Below are 22,140 nucleotides of genomic sequence, written 5' to 3' on the forward strand. Positions count from 1 at the left end.
TTCCCAGTCCCTGACTCTCTCAATTGGAACTATGGCGTTCCATCCCTAAAGTGTATGGCACCATTTCGACCCTCGCTATGCGTACTACTAGCCCTCTTGATGATAGTTCTTCTTTTAGAGAGCCTATGGACAAAAAGTTGGAAACTTTTCTGAGGAAAATGTTCCAAGACATAGGCTTTTGCAACTCTGTTGCAACTCTGTCTGAACTTATTGAGGTGGAATCTCCCCTTGAGGATATTCATGAGCGAATTAAGGCTCTGAGAATTGCTAACTCCTTCATTTGTGATGCGAATATACAGATTATACGCCTAAATGCAAAGGCTTCAGGTTTCGTGGTCTTAGCCCGCCGGGTTCTCTGGTTGAAGTCTTGGTCTGTGGATATGACTTCTAAATCCAGACTCCTTTCTATTATTCGATCCAGGGCTGGACTCCATTATTTCTACAGTTACTGCAGGGAAGGGTACCTTCCTACCACTGGATAAGAAGAACAGACCTAAGGGACAGCAATCATCTAATTTTCGTTCGGACAAGTCCCAACGATCTCAACCTTCATCCAAGCCCGAGCAGCCCAAGAGAACTTGGAAGCTGGCTCCTGGAACAAGTCCTAACAGATAAAGAAGCCCACCAAGAACAAATCGGCATGAAGGGGTGGCCCCCGAACCTGGATTGAGTAGGGGACAGATTTTTTTTAGGCTTTATTTTCACATATTTTCTTGATAAAACTATACATGTTTAAACTGAAAGTAAGGCTACATTTTCTATTTCAGCAGCTTATTCATTTCCCCTTTGCTTTTAAATAAACTGATGCAACATTTTAAACTGTCCGGTTTGAAAAAACAGTTATTTCTGGTACTCGGTGTACCAGGAAGCTATTTTTAGTGCCTCTCTGTCGCAGCAGTAATTTTGAGCTTGGCAGTTGCGGTCACATGACCGGCTTTACATCATAACGTTTCTGAGGAAAAAGTTGTTCTCCATTTCTGGGTGATCCGGTCTAAATTGGTAGTGGTAAGGCACCTCAGTAATTGAGGTGTGGGGTTGCCTGAGGGGTATTTTAGAAGTTTATTTGATGTTTTTTCTTAACTTTACTCAGATAATTTTAGCTGGGCATCGATCCTAATTTGTGATACAATTTAAAGTGATTTTTTTTCCTTGACTTATTTTAATTGAATATTTAAATCTTTGTAACTTATCTGTACAAATTTATTTACTGTTTCACAACATGTCTGATAAAGAGCAAGAGCCTGCTCTAATGAATCCATGCTTATTATGTTTAGATGCACAAATTGCAGCTCCTATGCAATTTTGTTATTCATGTGTCAAGAAAACCTTGCAAAATAAAGGCAACATTTTTGAGCCTAATGTCTCTCAGGATGATGCTTTTAAAATAATACCTCAGCTTTTTCCTGCTATGTCCCAAGCCTCAATGGCATCACATGCAGTGCCCTGCGGTTCCTCTATAACTCCTAGTGGATTATTTTTAAAAGCAGAAACTGCTGCCCAGGTATCTTCAGTGGTATTGATGAAAGTTAGTCTGGAGATACAGGGAAAGGTTTTCTGCGAACCCATCCAGACTGTGTTCCCTAACAACTCCTGAGCAATCAGTGTTGACGAGTTTCACTGCTTGCTGTTACACACTCAGGTCTCTGTCAGAGCGTCACTGCAAGACTGTCACACTTGAGAGGCTGTATCTGTTCCAGAGCGTGGATCTTGGCGGGTAAGACCGCTTTATTATATATAGCAGGGATTCTAGTATAGGGTCACAGTGTGGCTCCTTTATACTTCAATAGGATCAAGGGTTAATATTTCCTTCAGGGAGATTTGAAACAGTTTTGGGGATTTTTGTGTACTGCTTTCACTCTGAGGGTTTTGGCTCATAAGACTGTGTGCTTTTGGCTTGGAACAAACAGGTTTAACTTTTGTTTTTGAACAAATATCCTGAATCATGATTTATATTAGCTTTGCACCCTTTTTCATAGCAGATGAAGTCCTGTCTTGAGCACCATGTGACCGGGTACAGTCTCTTTCACTTCCTTACGATTCTGCTGCCGACATTGCTCCTTGAGGAGAACGTTTTCACTGATAGCTTGTCTGGGTCTAGGAGGTGGTGAGTGCTCCAGCCATTGGGAATACAAAGGTGCCGTTTTATATATAAAGCGCTTTATTTTGTTCAGTTTTTATTCCATCTGTGAGAGTACATACCAAAGCTATGGAGGACTCTGATACTACATTAGAAGGTTCCGCTCCTTCTGTTGTGAATAAAAATATCTGTTTATACTCTGAGGCGGCTACGGTTTGCCCGCCTGCTCAATTTTGTTCCATTTGCCTAGGCACTGTTTTAAAGCCTAAAAAGGAGCTAAGTTTGCTAATACACACAGCGCAATTAGAATCCTGAGAGGTTGATGACTCAGAGGGACTATGTCCCAAGAGATTACTACCCTTTCTACTCAATTCGCTTCACATGCAGTCCCCCTCGGTACAACTAATTCCCTATCTGGGGGGGGGGCTTTTTCTTGCAAACTTTACCGCGCAGCTACAATCGGCGGTGTCTGCGGCCCTGAGTGCCCTACCTATCTCAGTAAAACGCAAGAGAAAGGTCAAACATAGTTCTCCAGACTTAGTCATCTAAATTTCTGTCAGCTCTAGCTTGTATGTCCCAGATATCTGAGGATGAGTTAACCTCTGTAGCTTCAGATGGTGAACTTTCCGAGTCGGAGACTTCCATTACTAAATCTCCTCCAGCGGTGGAACCCTCCTTTAGATTTAAAATTGAACATTTGCTAAAGGAGGTCCTGCCCACTTTAGAGGTTCCAGAGGCTAAGATACCTGAGGAACCTAAAACCCCTAAGTTAGACAGGGTTTATGAAGACAGAAAGGTCCTACAGACTTTTCCTGTACCAGTTCGTATGGCGAACATTATTAGTAACGAATGGGAAAGAATCCGAACTTCCTTTTCCCCCTTGTCAACATTTAAGAAATAGTTCCCAGTCCCTGACTCTCTCAATTGGAACTATGGCGTTCCATCCCTAAAGTGTATGGCACCATTTCGACCCTCGCTATGCGTACTACTAGCCCTCTTGATGATAGTTCTTCTTTTAGAGAGCCTATGGACAAAAAGTTGGAAACTTTTCTGAGGAAAATGTTCCAAGACATAGGCTTTTGCAACTCTGTTGCAACTCTGTCTGAACTTATTGAGGTGGAATCTCCCCTTGAGGATATTCATGAGCGAATTAAGGCTCTGAGAATTGCTAACTCCTTCATTTGTGATGCGAATATACAGATTATACGCCTAAATGCAAAGGCTTCAGGTTTCGTGGTCTTAGCCCGCCGGGTTCTCTGGTTGAAGTCTTGGTCTGTGGATATGACTTCTAAATCCAGACTCCTTTCTATTATTCGATCCAGGGCTGGACTCCATTATTTCTACAGTTACTGCAGGGAAGGGTACCTTCCTACCACTGGATAAGAAGAACAGACCTAAGGGACAGCAATCATCTAATTTTCGTTCGGACAAGTCCCAACGATCTCAACCTTCATCCAAGCCCGAGCAGCCCAAGAGAACTTGGAAGCTGGCTCCTGGAACAAGTCCTAACAGATAAAGAAGCCCACCAAGAACAAATCGGCATGAAGGGGTGGCCCCCGAACCTGGATTGAGTAGGGGACAGATTTTTTTTAGGCTTTATTTTCACATATTTTCTTGATAAAACTATACATGTTTAAACTGAAAGTAAGGCTACATTTTCTATTTCAGCAGCTTATTCATTTCCCCTTTGCTTTTAAATAAACTGATGCAACATTTTAAACTGTCCGGTTTGAAAAAACAGTTATTTCTGGTACTCGGTGTACCAGGAAGCTATTTTTAGTGCCTCTCTGTCGCAGCAGTAATTTTGAGCTTGGCAGTTGCGGTCACATGACCGGCTTTACATCATAACGTTTCTGAGGAAAAAGTTGTTCTCCATTTCTGGGTGATCCGGTCTAAATTGGTAGTGGTAAGGCACCTCAGTAATTGAGGTGTGGGGTTGCCTGAGGGGTATTTTAGAAGTTTATTTGATGTTTTTTCTTAACTTTACTCAGATAATTTTAGCTGGGCATCGATCCTAATTTGTGATACAATTTAAAGTGATTTTTTTTCCTTGACTTATTTTAATTGAATATTTAAATCTTTGTAACTTATCTGTACAAATTTATTTACTGTTTCACAACATGTCTGATAAAGAGCAAGAGCCTGCTCTAATGAATCCATGCTTATTATGTTTAGATGCACAAATTGCAGCTCCTATGCAATTTTGTTATTCATGTGTCAAGAAAACCTTGCAAAATAAAGGCAACATTTTTGAGCCTAATGTCTCTCAGGATGATGCTTTTAAAATAATACCTCAGCTTTTTCCTGCTATGTCCCAAGCCTCAATGGCATCACATGCAGTGCCCTGCGGTTCCTCTATAACTCCTAGTGGATTATTTTTAAAAGCAGAAACTGCTGCCCAGGTATCTTCAGTGGTATCTGCGGCATTAGCTGCCATTCCCAGATTACAGGGAAAACGCAAGAGGAAATCTAGAAATTCAGAAAGTAAGGGGCCTGTCCTCATTTCTGCTTCCCAAGTTGCCCTTTCTCATAAGTCTGATGAGGAAGATACATTAGTACTTTCTGAGGGTGAAATCTAAGATCCGGACAGTATAATTCCTTCTGAGACTGAGGTGGTATCCACTTGAACACCTTTGTGTATTGTTAAAGGAGGTGTTGGCTACTTTAGATGACTTTCATACCCCTGTCGTTGTCACTCCTTAGAAATCTAGTAAACGTTATAGTTTCTTTGATAAACCTTCCACTTCTGAGGTTTTTTCTGTGCCGCACAGTGCTAGGGAGATTATCTCAAAGGAATGGGAGAAACCAGGGGTGTGTCTTTCCCCGTCTCCCATTTTTAAGAAAATGTTTCCTGTCAAGGACTCCATTAAAGACCCTTGGTGTACTGTACACAAAGTTGAAGGGGCCATTTCCACTCTGGCTAAGAGAACCACTATTCATATGGAGGATAGCTGCTCTTTTAAGGATCTGATGGACAAGAAGCTGGAGGCTTGTTTGAAAAAGATTTATGTTCATCAAGGTCTCCAATGGCAACCTGTGGTGTATATTGCCACCATGACTAGTGCGGCATCTTATTGGTTAGACGCCTTGTTTGATGCTCTTCAAGTAGAGACTTCCTTGGATGAAATTCAAGATAGGATTAAAGCTCTTAAGTTGGCCAATTGCTTTATTGCAGATGCCATTTTACAGGTTGTTAGACTAGGAGCTAAAACTTCTTTGGTCATGGAGTAATGTGACTTTTTTCCCCCTGTATTTCCAAATTAAATGTTCACAAGCCAAGGCTTGTAAAAATTTTGCATACACTCAGGTAGGTTTAATTAGAACATGTGTACTCACTACACAGTATACATCGTCATATTCATAATGATAGATATGTGTCATACTGTCATATGATCATCATATATTATTTTTATCACTGTTATCGTCACACCACTGTGCAGGGACCAACATCCTCAATACATGCAAGCATATTAATCACAATAATGCCCATACTCTAGTATGTTGCACAAAATAACCAGCATTTTACATGAATCCCTCTTAATTCTTATTTGCTTTACAGATATTTTAAATACATTGTGTGATAAAACAACATCCTTACATGGTTTACACAGAATAACTGAAAGTTAACCGTTATTAATACTTAATAACAACTATGTACAATTAAATTACAGAATATCACTCCTGCCATGCAGATGTGGCGTCACAGTGCAGCAATATATGGTTTTATCTTGAGTGCCGTTCGGTTTCATGTATATTATTACCTTCCTGAATGGTGAACGGATTTCTGGGACTGAGCTTGCCGCTCACTGTACATTTCGTCCCCATCAATTTGTCTTACAAAGCTGCTGCTCTTCCTTCTATTAAAAGTGCTGGAAAATGCAGTAGCACAAAAATATAACCAAAATTTGTCACGGCTGACAAATATCAGGTGTTAGTCGACTTGAACATCTTAACAGCAAGTACGTGAGTGATGTGGCTAGATTATATTGAAACTGGAATTTTACTCGCTTGCAATAACAAGTGTCATGTCTATATACATTATTAGAAATTAGCAAAGGTACCGACCTGAGCTCTAAGTGACTCCAGCCCAGCCCGTTTTCACTGCCAGTCTGCCGCTTATAGCTGAGAGTGTGAAGACTTTTTCCTTACCGGCAGATCACGTGTACATGTGCGGCTGGTGGTAAACGTCACGTAACGTCGGCGGTAAGCTGCCCAGAAAAAAATAAAAACTTTTTTTTTGTTTAAATCCACACAGTCAGTGCAGCACTGCAGCGGCAAGTGCTGCCCCCAAAAATTTGCCGCGCTAGGTACGGGCCTTGTAGGCCTAGGCCTAGGCCTTAATATGCCCCTGCTCTAAAGTCAAGCTTCTGGCGATTCCTTACAAGGTCAAATCCTGGTTTGGCAGAAATTATCTCTGATATTACGGGTGGAAAAGGGTCTTTTCTACCTCAAGATAAGAATAGGCCTAAAGGACGTCAGAGTAATTTTCTTTCCTTTCGTAACTTCAGAGGAAAACCTTCCCCTTCTTCTTCCAAGCAGGAACAATCCAAGTCGTCTTGGAACAAGGGGAAACAATTGAATTAACCCGCAGCTGATTCCAAATCAGCATGACTGGTTTGCCCCGATCCGGGATCGGATCAGGTGGGGGGCAGACTTTCTCAGTTCTCTCAAGCCTGGATATGAGATTTCCCAGATCCCTGGACTATGGACATAATATCCCAGGGTAACAAATGGGAATTCAAGACTTTTCCTCCTAGAGGCAGAATACTTCTCTCAAGATTATCTGCAGACCAGATAAAGAGAGAGGCGTTCTTTAAATGTATACAACCTCTTTCCTCCTTGGATGTGATAGTTCCAGTGCAGGAACAGGGTCTTGGGTTCTACTCCATCCTATTTGTGGTTCCCCCCAAAAAAAAGAGGGAACTTTACGTCCCATTCTAGACTTGAAGTGTCTAAACAAGTTTTTCAAAGTTCCATCCTTCAAGATGGAGACTATACGCTCCAGTCTTCCTTTATTACAAGAGGGTCAGTTCATGACAACCTTAGACCTAAAGGATGTGTATCTTCATTTTCCTATTCACAGGGACCATAACAGATTCCTAAAATTTGCCTTTCTGGATAAACCTTTCCAGTTTGTGGCCGTTCCATTTGGTCTAGCCATGGCTCCCAGAATATTTTCAAAAGTTCTGGGGCCTCTTTTGGCAGTGATCCAATCTCGTGGAATTGCTTTTGCAGCCTACCTGGACGACATATTGGTTCAGGCGCCATCTTTTCAATCAGCAAAATCTCACACAGAGATATTGTCTTTTTTTCGTTCCCATGTATGGAATGTGAATCTGGAAAAAAGCTCCATTTCCCCTGCTACAAGAGTAGTGTTCTTAGGGACCATAATAGATTCTCTATTCATGAAGATTTTTCTGACAGAGGTCAGGAAAAACAGTAATTTCCTCTTGCCTCTCTTCAGGCTTCCGCTCATCCTTCAGTGGCTCAATGTATAGAGGTAATCGGTCTGATGGTGGCTTCCATGGTCATCATTCCTTTTGCTCGAAAGAATTTCGGAAATTATTACTAGGGAATGGGAAAGACCGGGTATCCCGTTTTCACCTTCCCCTATTTTTAGGAAAATGTACCCTATACCTGACACTGTTCGTGATGCTTGGCAAACGGTCCCTAAGGTGGAGTGGGCTATTTCTACCCTGGCTAAAGGTACGACTATCCCTATTGAGAACAGTTGCGCTTTCAAAGACCCTATGGATAGAAAATTGGAGGGTCTTCTAAAAAAGTTATTTGTTCACCAAGAGTTTCTTTTACAACCAACGGCCTGAATTGTACCAGTCACAACTGCGGCTGCCTTTTGGTTTGACGCCTTAGAGGAGTCTCTTAAGACGGAGAATTCTTTAGAGGAAATAATGGATAGAATTAAGGCCCTTAAGCTGGCCAATTCTTTTGTAATGGATGCTGCCTTTCAAATAGCCAAATTGGCAGCTAAGAATGCAGGATTTGCCATTCTAGCGCGCAGAGCCTTATGGTTAAAATCTTGGTCTGCAGATGTGTCCTCTAAATCTAAGCTTTTGGGTATTCCTTTCAAGGGGAAGACTCTATTCGGGCCTGACTTGAAAGAGATCATTTCTGATATTACGGGAGTTAAAGGTCATCTCCTACCTCATGATAAAGCTTCTAAGCAGAGGGGTAGACAGAGTAATTTTCGTTCCTTTCGAAATTTCAAGGGTGTCCCCTCTTCCACTAAGCAGGAAGGGACCTTTGCACAATCCAAGCCCGTCTGGAGACCCAATCAGACTTGGAACAAGGGTAAACAACCCAAGAAGCCCGCTTCTGCTCCCAAGACAGCATGAAGGGGTGGCCCCCGATCTGGGATCGGATCTAGTTGGGGGCAGACTTTCTCTCTTTGTCTAGGCTTGGATAAGATGTTCAGGATCCATGGACACTGGTCAATTGTGTCTCAAGGGTATCAGTTGGAGTTAAAAAATTCCTTCCCAAGGGGAAGGTTTCTTCTTTCACGATTGTCTGTAGACCGGATAAAGAGAGAGGCGTTCTTACGTTGCGTAAAAGACCTCTCCACTATGGGAGTAATTTGTCGCGTTCCAATACAGGAACAGGGGCAGGGATTTTACTCAAACCTTTGTGGTTCCCAAAAAAGAGGGAACGTTTCGACCCATTTTAGACCTAGAGTCTAAGCAAGTTCCTCAGTCCCATCTTTCAAAATGGAGACGATTCAGACAATTCTTCCATTGATCCAGGAGGGTCAATATATGACTACCGTGGACTTAAAGGATGCATATCTTCATAATCCTATCCACAAAGATCACCCGTTCCTAAGGTTTGCCTTCCTGGACAGACATTTTCAGTTCGTGGCTCTACCTTTCGGGCTGGCCACGGCACCCAGGATCTTCACAAAGGTTCTAGGGTCTCTGCTGGCGGTTTTCAGACCGCGGGGCATTGCGGTGGCACCTTATCTGGACGATATTCTGATCCAGGCGTCTTGTCAGCTGACAAAGTCTCATACCGACATAGTTCTGTCCTTTCTAAGGACTCACGGGTTGAAGGTGAATCTAGAAAAATTTACTAATTCCACAGACAAGGGTTCCTTTCCTGGGAACTCTAATAGATTCTATAGCAATGAAGATTTTCTTGACGGAAGTCAGAAAATTAAAGATTCTGAATACATGCCGAACCCTTCAGTCCAATCCTCGGCCATCAGTGGCACAGTGCATGGAGGTAATTGGGTTGATGGTGGTGGCAATGGACATCATTCCTTTTGCTCGGTTTCATCTCAGACCGCTTCAGCTGAGCATGCTCAAGCAGTGGAATGGAGATTATGCAGATTTGTCTCCTCTTCCTCTTATAGATCTGGATCAGGAGACGAGAGACTCTCTGGTGGTTGTCGCAGCATCATCTGTCCCAAGGGATGTGCTTCCGCAGACCCTCATGGGTGATAGTGACAACGGACGCCAGCCTTCTAGGATGGGGAGCAGTCTGGAATTCCATAAAGGCTCAGGGTGTGTGGACTCGGTCGGAGTCTCTACTTCCAATCAATATTCTGGAATTGAGAGCAATATTCCATGCGCTTCAGACCTGGCCTCATTTGGCTTTGGCCAAATTCATCCGGTTTCAGTCGGACAACATCACGACTGTGGCTTACATCAATCATCAGGGAGGAACAAGGAGTTCCTTAGCGATGACAGAAGTGTCCAAGATAATTCGGTGGGCGGAGGCTCACTCGTGTTATCTGTAAGCAATCTACATCCCAGGAGTGAACAACTGGGAGGCGGATTTTTTGAGCAGACGGACGTTTCATCCGGGGGAATGGGAACTCCACCCGGAGGTCTTTGCTACTCTGATTCTCAGGTGGGGCAGGCCGGATTTGGATCTGATGGCGTCTCCTCAGACTTCCAAGCTCCCAAAGTACGGATCCAGGTTCAGGGATCCTCAAGTCGATCTGATAGATGCCTTGGCAGTGCCTTGGTCGTTCAGCCTAGCTTATGTGTTTCCACCGTTTGCTCTCCTTCCCCGGGTGATTGCACGGATCAAACAGGAGAAAGCTTTGGTGATTCTAATCACTCCTGTGTGGCCTCGCAGGACTTGGTATGCCGATCTGGTGGACATGTCTTCTTTGCCGCCGTCGAAGCTTACATTGAGGCAGGACCTTCTCATTCAGGGACCCTTCCATTATCCAAACCTAATTTCTCTGCAGCTGACTGCTTGGAGATTGAACGCTTGATTTTATCTAAGCGAGGGTTCTCTGATGCGGTAATTGATACCTTAATTCAGACACACAAGCCTGTTACTAGAAAAATTTACCATAAGATTTGGCGTAAATATCTTTATTGGTGTGAATCCAAGGGCTACTCGTGGAGTAGGGTTAGGATTCCCAGGATTTTATCTTTTCTCCAGGAGGGATTGGAGAAAGGGTTGTCAGCAAGTTCCTTAAAGGGACAGATTTCTGCTCTGTCTATTTTGCTACACAAACGTCTGGCAGATGTTCCAGATGTTCAATCTTTTTGTCAGGCCCTAACTAGAATCAGGCCTGTGTTTAGACCGATTGCTCCTCCTTGGAGTTTGAATTTAGTTCTTAATGTTCTTCAAGGGGTTCCGTTTGAACCTATGCATTCCATAGATATTATTAAGTTATTATCTTGGAAAGTTTTATTTTTGGTTGCTATTTCTTCTGCTCGCAGAGTTTCTGAGCTTTCGGCATTACAATGTGATTCTCCTTATCTTATTTTTCATTCTGATAAGGTGGTGTTACATACCAAACTTGGTTTTCTTCCTAAGGTTGTTTCTAACAAGAATATTAATCAGGAAATTGTTGTTCCTTCATTATGTCCTAACCCTTCTTCTAAAAAAAGGAGCGTAGGTTACATAACTTGGACAAGAGACAAGGTGGATCCAGCAGCTCCAGCACGTAATCTCCTCTATCTGGTTAAACCGGAAATGAAACCAAGGATTACGGTATGACCTGCTGCTCCTGGAGTGCCATAGCCAATGGTAGTGAATCAAGCCACTGTGATATTCGTAAGTGAAAAAAATAGCAGGCCCTTCACACACCGTTTCGTTGCAAATAAAATCCCCAGTTTATTGGAATGAATAAATGGTAAATACCAATCCAAAAGTTGCCAGGACAGTACATCAAAGTAACTCAAGTCAGGCTATATACTGTTGCCATTGTCCACACCTATAGCCTGACTGTGAGTTACTTTGATGTACTGTCCTGGCAACTTTTGAATTGGTATTTACCGTTTATTCATTCCAATAAACTGGATTGAATCCAGGAGGCGATATCCCATAAGTAAGGATGAAATCCGTGGACTCGTCATATCGTAATATGTAAGAAATAAATTTATCAGGTAAGCATAAATTTCCTTTTTCATGCCGATAAGGCGGTTATTCGTAGTAAGGTTTCCTTCCTAAGGTTGTTTCTAATAGCAATATCAGTCAGGAAATTGTTGTCCCCTATCTGTGTCCTAATGTTCCTCCTTCCAAAGAACGTTTGTTACACAATTTGTATGTGCTCTTAAATTCTACTTAAAGGCGACTTAAGGATTTTTGCCAGTCCTCTGCCCTCTTTGTTTCTCTGGGAAATGTAAAGGTCAGAAAGCTACTGCTACTATTCTTTCTTTTTGGTAACAAAGTATAATTCGTTTGACTTATGAGACTGCTGGACAGCAGCCTCCTGAGAGAATTATGGCTCATTCCACAAGAGCTGTTTCCTCTTCTTGGCCTTTCAAAAATTAAGCTTCTGTGGAACAAAATTTGCAAGGCTGCAACTTTGTCTTCTCTACATACTTTTTTCAAAATTTGATACTTTTGCCTCGGCTGAGGCTTCTTTAGGGAGAAAGGTTCTTCAAGCGGTGGTGCCCGTCTTGTCCCTCCCTATTTCTCTATATTTTTATTTGGGCGACTGCCCGTTTATTTTTTCTTCTGGCACCTTTATGCCCTGATGTTTCTCCTACTTTTCTTCTCTTGGCTGAATGACTGGGAGGATGGGGGAAGTGTTGTTGTATTTCCCAACAGTAAGGAATGAAGTCGTGGACTCTCCTTGCCAGGAAAGAAAGGAATTTATCTGGTAAGCATAAATTTAGTTTTTTATCATGCATTTGTTGATTATGCAAATCTGTATTTAGTTATCCTTTTAAGCTAAAATTTATTCACTTAAAAATATATTCAATTGTTGCTTAAATTACTCCTTTCTTATGACCTTTTTTTCTTATGCTTTCAGGTTGGATGTCCCATATGTACCTCACGGACAAACAGGAGAAGAGGATGCACTGGATATCAGTCAAATAGAGACTGAGATCTGTTTTGTACGTATTACAAACCATAAAATGCTTTTTATATGTTTTGTACTAAAATAAGTCGTATCTAAATATATCAAATTTATGAGTTTGTCAAGTATTAAAGGGACACTGTACTGTAAATGTATCTCCCGCACACTGACCAGACAGGCTACACATCCAAGTCACTATTTTCTTCTTAAAAGGGAAGAGTCCACAGCTGCATTCATTACTTTTGGGAATTCAGAACCTGGCCGCCACCAGGAGGAGGCAAAGACACCCCAGCCAAAGGCTTAAATACCTCCTCCAGTCATTCTTTGCCTTTTGTCACAGGAGGTTGGCAGAGAAGTGATCAGAAGTTCGAGATAGTCTCTTATGGAGAGTAGTACTCTTCGCAATGGGACTGGAGTTTTAAGTAGTCCCGTCAGCCTCTCAGTGAGAGCATGGATGAAAGTTAAGAGTCTGGAGATGCAGGGAGAGTTTTCCTGCGAACCCATCCTGACTCATATTAACAACTCCTTGGTAATCAGCGTTGACTAGTTTCACTGCCTACCTTTCTTCACTCAAGTCAGAAGCGAAGCTACTATCTGTCACACTTAAAGGGCCGTGTTCCTGTTCCACGGCGTAGATTCCGGTAAGATTGTTTCATTTTATTTCGATATAAGATGTATTGTTAAAGAAACAAGGTAGGGTCCCTGTGGGACTCCTTTTATCTTAAATGAAGAATCAAACTTTAATCATGTTTATGTGGTTCTATCTGCAATGTGTAGCTATACTTAGGCTCACGGCCTTTACGGAACATAACGGCCTACTTTTAATGACGCATTCTCTCAAGATTGTGCGCCTTTTTGTGACACGGCACAGTGCACCTCGTGACAGGTGCAGTTACGTTGGATTTTTCACTTCCATATGCTGACTGTGTGCAACCGAGAGAATCTAGCTCGTGGGTTGTCTGGTTCACAGGAGGTGGTGAGTGCCCCAGCCATTGGGGGTGTCAAAGTGTGCCAGTTTTGTCTTTTTGTAATCCCAAGATTATGGAGGATTCTGATACACGCGACGCAGAGGATGTGTTTTGTGATGAAGAAGAAATGGCCCGGGTAATCAATGCCCATCACTAATGTTCCGGGTGCCGTTCTAGAGTACTCTCTTCTTATGAATCTGGGAGCTTAGAGTGCGTTGAGCTATCTGCCTCTGAGGTTTCCATGACGTGTGAGGTGCGTGCCCAAGACCCTTTCCCGGCTACGCACGCAGGTGTCCCTATGGCCTTCACTCCTCGGGAGAGTGGCTTGTTTCCGCCGGAGGTTACGGCACGGTTCCACATGACCATTTCTATGGCGCTGTCTCATTTATATCTCCCAAGTGAAGTATTTCTCCGATGCTGTCCGTGCTCTGTTAACCTAGGTCCATCGAGCCTGGGATCGCCTGATTCAGTTCAGCCTTCTGGGAAAACGTTGTCCCCTGAGGCTTCAAAGGCCCTAATCTCAGAGCCGAGGTCTCCAGTATATCCGACAAGGGATTATTTTGCCTTCCGTTATAGGCTGGCTCGCCTTCGGGTTCTTTTAAGACATGTTTTGGCAATGTTAGTGGGCAGACGGATCCGAGGCTTTAGAAGCTGGATGTGATGTTATGGGATGAAGCCAATCTCCTTATCTTCATTTTATGTTGATTTATGTTTTTCCGTACCATTTCTGAGCTTAGATGAATGGGGCCTCTACTCGGCTGGTCCTGTTGTCGTTCTTGTTCACCCGATGGGTGCTGCCTTTGATTTTATTTGTGACCCGGATGGATGTGTTTAATTTTGTTTTTTCCTTAAAGGGACAGTATACTGTAAAATAATTTTTCCTTTAATGTGTTTACAATTGCTTTTTTTACTAACTGCAGAGTAAAAAATGTATGAAAATGAGCTTTTTAAGGTTTATTTGTGTATATTAAAGCTCTTATTTTGTGTTTTGAAGCCACAACCTAATAAAATGGGTTGAGCTTGTAGGTATAATCAGATCTCATTACTGTATCACATTGTGTACATATACCTGCTTCTTTATCTTATATCTGTCCATAAAACAATCACCAGTACTTAGAGAGAACAATGGAAAATCAACATTGTATTACCTTATCTCTGCTATATTCCACTGGTAGTATAATTTCTTCTGCTGGCTGTGTTTACAAAGCTTATCTATAACTTGGACCTGCGGCCACAAACTTTCAGAATAGGTGGGGATACCACATGCTAAATCAACTATTTCAAATGCCAATATAAGGGTAAAGGAGCTACTTGTAAACAATTTAATACACTCCAACAGGTAAAGTGGATCATTGGGAACAAATTAAAGGTGAGAAACATTTTGAGTAAACTGTCCCTTTAAGTTCAGGTTAGATTTTCGTTTTTATGTTCTTCTCTGATTCTTGTGACTAGTGGTCGCGTGGGCACTCCCTCTGGAGTTGCGCACTTGTTGAATATTATAATTTTCCGCTTCTAGTTAATTTATCGATCCTTCAGGACAAATTTTTCTTGGACTTTGAACAGTTCCAGAGTGTCCTTATACCAGGCTGGTACTGGTCGGGCGCTTTTTTTCAGCTGTTACTAGGGTTCATGTCACCTTCGTGGTGCTGAGAATGCCTCTTGGCCTATTCTATGGTCTCCGGGCTCGGATCCTACCGATACATGAGGCCTGTGGTTTATATGCAACTTCTCTGGACGGAGGGTTGTGCGTGGCTATCTAAGGTTGGTTGGTTCGGGCTACTTGCCTGGGCTGTGAATCTGCTTCTTGAAGACAACTTCTAGGTTCTTCAGGTCCCCGGGACTTAGAACCATTATTTCCATTAAATGGAAGTTGGGAGATGTTTGTGACCTGTTTGGTCTGGTGTCTCGGGTGATTAACATTTTGGGTTTTCACTCGGGTTCCTCCAGACGCTGACTCTTTAGCCTATTGCACTCTTTCTTGCGGTGGCGGAGTATCATCCTTCCCCACTTTGGGCGGGGATTGTCTGGTCGGGTGTGCGGGCATGTTTGTCTTTCTCTGTTCTGAGTTATATTACTCTGAGAGGTGGTGTGCATGAGTTACCTGCCTATGGCTCCAGCGTTTTGCCTGCTTAAGGTAGTTTCCTTGAATAATAACTTCTTGAAGCTCTCTAATACTCTTGGTCGGACTACAGTCTTTGACGTTCGGGTGTATTGTGTCCTCGATGTTACGCTAGCCTTGGGGCTTGTCAATAGAAGTGTCAAGGTTGGGTAAGGAGGGCTGCCCTGCGAGGGTTAGGCAGTTGTCTATTTTTCCTCGATACTCTGGGGTTTTGTGTGCTGTGCTTTACGTTAATTCTCTGAGATGGGGAGCAGGGCCTTGGGTTATCATTTGCCTTTGGGTATTGGTGATACCCTGTCTGTGTGTGTATCACGTATTGCTGCTTGCCTACGAGATTTCTTGTGATCCTTTGCACTGGGTGCTGATTCTCAGACTGTTCAGGTGTCCTTCGTGACTCTTTGGTTTGAGGCTATTTCTAGATCACCAAGTCTACGGACTTTAGAAGTGCGCTCCTCCTTGGAGGAGGCAGTTTAGGGTTCTTTCGGAGATTGGATCTTTTGATTGACCATTGTCGAGGACCCTGGCCTTGGTCCATATCTCTCTGTGGATGGGTGTGGACAGTTTGGTTCACGCTTGATGTTTGTGGTACCGCAGGCCCCTTTCGTAGGAGCTGGGGTTCTGTGAGAGATTACTATCTGACTGTGGCTTAGGCTTTAGGTCTTTCTGACGGGCCCCTACCGGTCTTCTGGTGCATTTACGATGGTCCTGTAGACTCCAGGTGTTTTTCAACTGGGTTGGCGATGTGGCCTAGGGGGGTCTCACCTCTATGGTAGGGGGTGTTTCCCTTGTTCCAGCTACAGGGGTAGTTTTCTTGGGGACCATAATATTTTCCCTATCAAAGATACTACTTTTTTTTTTTTTTTGTCAGAGGGTCAGAAATGCAAGATTCTATGTTTTTTGTTCAGCCTTAATGACTCATCAGATGGGATGGTCACCTTCATGGAGAGGTCTAGTGTTTCACTGGAATTTTCCATTTTTCTACAAACCGAAAGACTTTGGTTTGAGTACGGGGTGTGTCAGAGTTCCCTCTTCAGACCATAGTACAGACAGCTACTCAAAGTGTGGTGCCTGATTAAAGACATTTTTCCCTTGCTTGGTTCCATTTGAGAGCTCTGCAGTTTTGCATGTTCAAACAATGGAACAGATTCCATTCGGATCTTTTTATAGGTCTAGAGCAGTCGGCAAGTCTCTCTGTTGTGGTGGGCTTATCAGGAGTATGTGTCTCAGGCCAGTGCTTCCGGAGACTTTCCTGGATAATTGTGACCACAGACGCCAGCCTACTTGGCTGAGGAGCAATCTGGTTCTCGTTAAAGGTCTCTGCTCTCCCCATAAACATATTGGAGTTGAGCGATTTTCAGTGCTCTGATGGTTTGGCCTCTGTTGTCTTTAGCCAGGTTTATCGGATTCCAGTCAAACAACATAACCTCAATGGCTTGCATCAATCACCAGGGAGGAACTCAGAGTTCCTTAGCCATGAAGGAGGTGGCTCGGATTGTTCAGTGGGCAGAAGTTCACAGTTGCTGTTTATCTGCCATCCACATTCCAGAAATGGAAAACTGGGAAGTGGATTTCCTGAGCAGACAGACTTTTCATCCTGGGGAGTGGGAACTCCATCCAGAGGCATTTTCCATCTTAGTCTCAAATGGGGGATGCCGGAGTTGGATCTGTTGGCGTCTCTGTGAAATGCCAAGCTTCCGAAGTACGGTTCAAGGTCGCTCTGATAGATGCTCTGGCGGTTCCTTGGGATTTCAGGCTGGCATACCTTTTTCCTCCATATGCTCTCCTGCCATGAGTCATTGCTCGTATAAAACAGGAGAGTGCGTCAGTGATTCTAATAGCACCTGCGTGACCTCGCAGGATCTGGTATGCAGACCTAGTGGAGATGTCGTCTCTCCCACCTTGGAGACTGCCTCTGAGGAAGGACCTTCTATTTCAGGGTCCCTTCCTTCATTCAAATATCTTTTCTCTGAAGCTGACTGCTTGGAGTTTGAACGCTTAGTTCTATTTAAGCGTGGTTTTTCTGAGTTGGTCATTGAGACCCTGATTCAGGCTCGTAAGCCTGTTACTAGAAAGATTTAACATAAGATATTGCGTAAATATTTTTATTGGTGTGAATCCAAGGGCTACTCTTGGAGTAGGGTCAGGATTCCTAGGATTTTATCTTTTCTCTAGGAAGGTCTGAAGAAGGGTTTGTCGGTCAGTTCTTTGAATGGTCAGATTTTTGATTTATCTATTTTGCTATATAAGCGTCTAGCGGATGCGCCAGATGTGCAATCCTTTTGTCAGGCCTTGGTCAGAATCAGGCCTGTCTTTAAGTCCATTGCTCCTCCTTGGAGTCTTAACCTTGTTCTTAATGTTTTGCAGCAGGCTCCGGTTGAGCCAACGCATTCCATAGATATTAAGTTATCTTGGAAGGTTTTGTTTCTTATTGCTATCTCTTCTGCTCGGAGAGCTTCAGAACTCTCGGCTTTGCAGTGTGATTCGCCTTACCTTATCTTTCATCCCAATAAGGCGGTTCTTCGTACTAAGTTTGGTTTCCTTCCTAAAGTTGTTTCAGATTGAAATATTAATCAGGACATTGTTGTTCCTTCTCTGTCCTTAACCTTCTTCTCATAAGGACTGGTTGTTGCACAACTTGGATGTTGTGCGTGCTCTGATATTCTATCTACAGGCGACTAAGGATTTTTGCCAGTCTTCTGCCCTGTTTGTTTCTCTGGGAAATGTAAATTTCTTTCATGTAATTAGCAAGAGTCCATGAGCTAGTGACGTATGGGATATACATTCCTACCAGGAGGGGCAAAGTTTCCCAAACCTCAAAATGCCTATAAATACACCCCTCACCACACCCACAAATCAGTTTTACAAACTTTGCCTCCTGTAGAGGTGGTGAAGTAAGTTTGTGCTAGATTCTACGTTGATATGCGCTCCGCAGCAGGTTGGAGCCCGGTTTTCCTCTCAGCGTGCAGTGAATGTCAGAGGGATGTGAAGAGAGTATTGCCTATTTGAATTCAATGATCTCCTTCTACGGGGTCTATTTCATAGGTTCTCTGTTATCGGTCGTAGAGATTCATCTCTTACCTCCCTTTTCAGATCGACGATATACTCTTATATATGCCATTACCTCTACTGATTCTCGTTTCAGTACTGGTTTGGCTTTCTACTACATGTAGATGAGTGTCCTGGGGTAAGTAAGTCTTATTTTCTATGACACTCTAAGCTATGGTTGGGCACTTTTATATAAAGTTCTAAATATATGTGTTTAAACATTTATTTGCCTTGATTCAGGATGTTCAACGTTCCTTATTTCAGATAGTCGGTTTCATATTTGGGATAATGCATATAAATAATTCAATTTTTTCTTACCTTTAAAATTTGACTTTTTTTCCTGTGGGCTGTTAGGCTCGCGGGGGCTGAAATGCTTCATTTTATTGCGTCATTCTTGGCGCGGACTTTCTTGGCGCAAAAATTTTCTTGTCTATAATTGGAGTTTGAAATCAGCTCCCTAATTTTGCGATGTACGTGCCGTATTCCAGCTTGGCTGGTAAGGGGCAGGTTAAGGCTTCTTTGAAATTTATTTTGTCCAAATTTCTTTGATTTTATTCCAGCAAGGCTAACACTTTCTTTAACTGTGTTTCTGTCCTATATATTTTGGGTACTGTTGAAGCATGGCTGGGCACCCATGGGGTTCAAGCGCTGCTCAGACCTGGAATCTTCTGGGGTATTTCTTCCAGTTCCTTTTGAGGAACCGGGTTTTGGAGTTTTATTCAAACTATTTTGCCTTTTTATGGTCTTTGATAGCATTATTTGTTTTCATTAGATACAATAAATGCATATTTTCATTTTTCTGTTTTCATTCAGATTATTTTCTGAGGATGCGGAATCTCATATGATTCACTTACTCTTCAGGACATAGTTAGAGGATCTTCTTTTCTAAAGCTCTTGATTCTTCACACAAGGGTCACCTTTTTTAGGTTTCCAGATAGTTTGTGTCACTGTCCTTGTCTCTATCAGACAAGGGATAATGTTATTGGGTTCCGTCTATCGGTACCTTTAGTCTCTATTATTTCCTTCAGTTGCTATATATGCATAGAAGTTTTAGGTCTTATGGCCACAGCATTGGATTCAATTCCCTTTGCTCATTTTCACTAGAAAGAACCTTTCCAGTCTTTTATAAGTGTTGTTTCTTCTAGAACATGGTTGGAGGATCAATTTACCAAAAAGTTTGTTTGATTCCTCAGACAAGGGTAACCTTTTTAGGTTTCCTGATAGATTCAGTGTTCTTGATTCTGTCTCTGACGGACAAGAGGCGTCTGAAATTGGTTTCAGCTTATCGAAACCTTCAGTCTCAATCATTCCCTTCAGTAGCCTTATGCATGGAAATTCTAGGTCTTATGACTGCTGCGTTGGACACGATTCCCTTTGCTCGTTTTCACATGCGACCTCTTCAGCTCTGTATGCTGAACCAGTGGTGCAGGGATTATACAAAGATATCTCAATATCTTTAAAACCGATTGTTCGACACTCTCTAACGTGGTGGACAGATCACCATCGTTTAGTTCAGGGGGCTTCTTTTTGTTCTTCCAACCTAGACTGTGATCTCAACAGATGCAAATCTGACAGGTTGGGGAGCTGTATGGGGGTTTCTGACAGCACAAGGGGTTTGGGAATCTCAGGAGGTGAGATTACCAATCAACTTTTTTGGAACTCTGTGCAATTTTCAGAGCTCTTCAGTCGTGGCCTCTTCTAAAGAGAGAGTCGTTCATTTGTTTCTAGACGGACAATGTCACAACCGTGGCATATGTCAATCATCAAGGAGGAACTCACAGTCCTCTGGCTATGAAAGAAGTCTCTCGAATACTTGTATGGGCGGAATCCAGCTCCTGTCTAACTTCTGCGGTTCATATCCCAGGTATAGACAATTGGGAAGCGGATTATCTCAGTCGCCAAACACTACACACACCCAGAGGTATTTCTTCAGATTGTTCAAATATGGGGACTTCCAGAAATAGATCTGATGGCTTCTCATCTAAACAAGAAGCTTCCCAGGTATCTGTCCAGATCCAGGGATCCTCAGGCGGAAGCAGTGGATGCATTGTCACTTCCTTGGAAGTATCATCCTGCTTATATCTTTCCGCCTATAGTTCTTTTTCCAAGATTCTAAAGGAACGTTCGTTTATTCTGCTGGTGGCTCCAGCATGGCCTCACAGGTTTTGGTATGCGGATCTTGTCCGGATGGCCACTTGCCAACCGTGGACTCTTCCGTTAAGACCAGATCTTCTATCGCAAGGTCCTTTTTTCCATCAGGTTCTCAAATCCTTAAATTTGAAGGTATAGAGATTGAACGCTTGATTCTCAATCATAGAGGTTTCTCTGACTCTGTGATTAATACTATGTTACAGGCTCGTAAAACTGTATCTAGGAAGATATATTATCGAGTCTGGAAGTTTTTCATTTCTTGGTGTTTTTCTCATCATTTTTCTTGGCATTCTTTTAGAATTCCTAGAATTTTACAGTTTCTTCAGGATGGTTTGGATAAGGTTTGTCTGCAAGTTCCTTGAAAGGTCAAATCTCTGCTCTTTCTGTTCTTTTTCACAGAAAGATTGCTAGTCTTCCTGATATTCATTGTTTTGTACAAGCTTTGGCTCGTATAAAACCTGTTATTAAGTCAATCTCTCCTCCTTGGAGTTTGAATTTGGTTCTGGGGGATCTTCAAGCTCCTCCGTTTGAACCTATGCATTCGCTGGACATTAAATTACTTTCTTGGAAAGTTTTGTTTCTTTTGGCCATCTCTTCTGCTAGAAGAGTTTCTGAATTATCTGCTCTTTCTTGTGAGTCTCCTTTTCTGTTTTTTCATCAGGATAAGGCGGTGTTGCGAACTTCTTTTAAATTTTTACCTAAGGTTGTGAATTCTAACAACATTAGTAGAGAAATTGTGGTTCCTTCATTGTGTCCTAAGAATTCTAAGGAAAGATCGTTGCATTCTTTGGATGTGGTTATAGCTTTGAAATATTATGTTGAAGCTACTAAGGATTTCCGAAAGACTTCTAGTCTATTTGTTATCTTTTCTGGTTCTAGGAAAGGTCAGAAGGCTTCTGCCATTTCTTTGGCATCTTGGTTAAAATCTTTGTTTCATCATGCCTATGTCGAGTCGGGTAAAACTCCGCCTCAAAGGATTACAGCTCATTCTACTAGGTCAGTTTCTACTTCCTGGGCGTATAGGAATGAAGCTTCAGTTGATCAGATTTGCAAAGCAGCCACTTGGTCTTCTTTGCATACTTTTACTAAATTCTACCATTTTGATGTGTTTTCTTCTTCTGAAGCAGTTTTTGGTAGAAAAGTACTTCAGGCAGCTGTTTCAGTTTGATTCTTCTGCTTATAATTTCAGTTTTTTTCATTATAAGATTTAAACTTTATTTTGGGTGTGGATTATTTTCAGCGGAATTGGCTGTCTTTATTTTATCCCTCCCTCTCTAGTGACTCTTGCGTGGAAGATCCACATCTTGGGTAGTCATTATCCCATACGTCACTAGCTCATGGACTCTTGCTAATTACATGAAAGAAAACATAATTTATGTAAGAACTTACCTGATAAATTCATTTCTTTCATATTAGCAAGAGTCCATGAGGCCCACCCTTTTTGGTGGTGGTTATGATTTTTTTGTATAAAGCACAATTATTCCAATTCCTTATT

At 42.4% G+C, this 22,140-nt stretch overlaps 1 protein-coding gene across 6 annotated transcripts in view; it reads left to right on the top strand.

Annotated features, from left to right (window-relative positions):
* The window catches only part of PIP5K1A (phosphatidylinositol-4-phosphate 5-kinase type 1 alpha), a 175,341-nt gene that overhangs the window by 150,284 nt on the left and 2,917 nt on the right, over nucleotides 1-22,140 (top strand). For all 6 annotated transcript variants that reach the window (XM_053703705.1, XM_053703714.1, XM_053703739.1 and 3 more), the window contains one exon: nucleotides 12,315-12,399. In XM_053703705.1, coding sequence (XP_053559680.1) covers nucleotides 12,315-12,399 — 85 coding nt within the window. The remainder of the gene's footprint in view (nucleotides 1-12,314; nucleotides 12,400-22,140) is intronic.

Source organism: Bombina bombina, chromosome 1 (assembly GCF_027579735.1).
Source record: "Bombina bombina isolate aBomBom1 chromosome 1, aBomBom1.pri, whole genome shotgun sequence".
Lineage (NCBI taxonomy): Eukaryota > Metazoa > Chordata > Amphibia > Anura > Bombinatoridae > Bombina > Bombina bombina.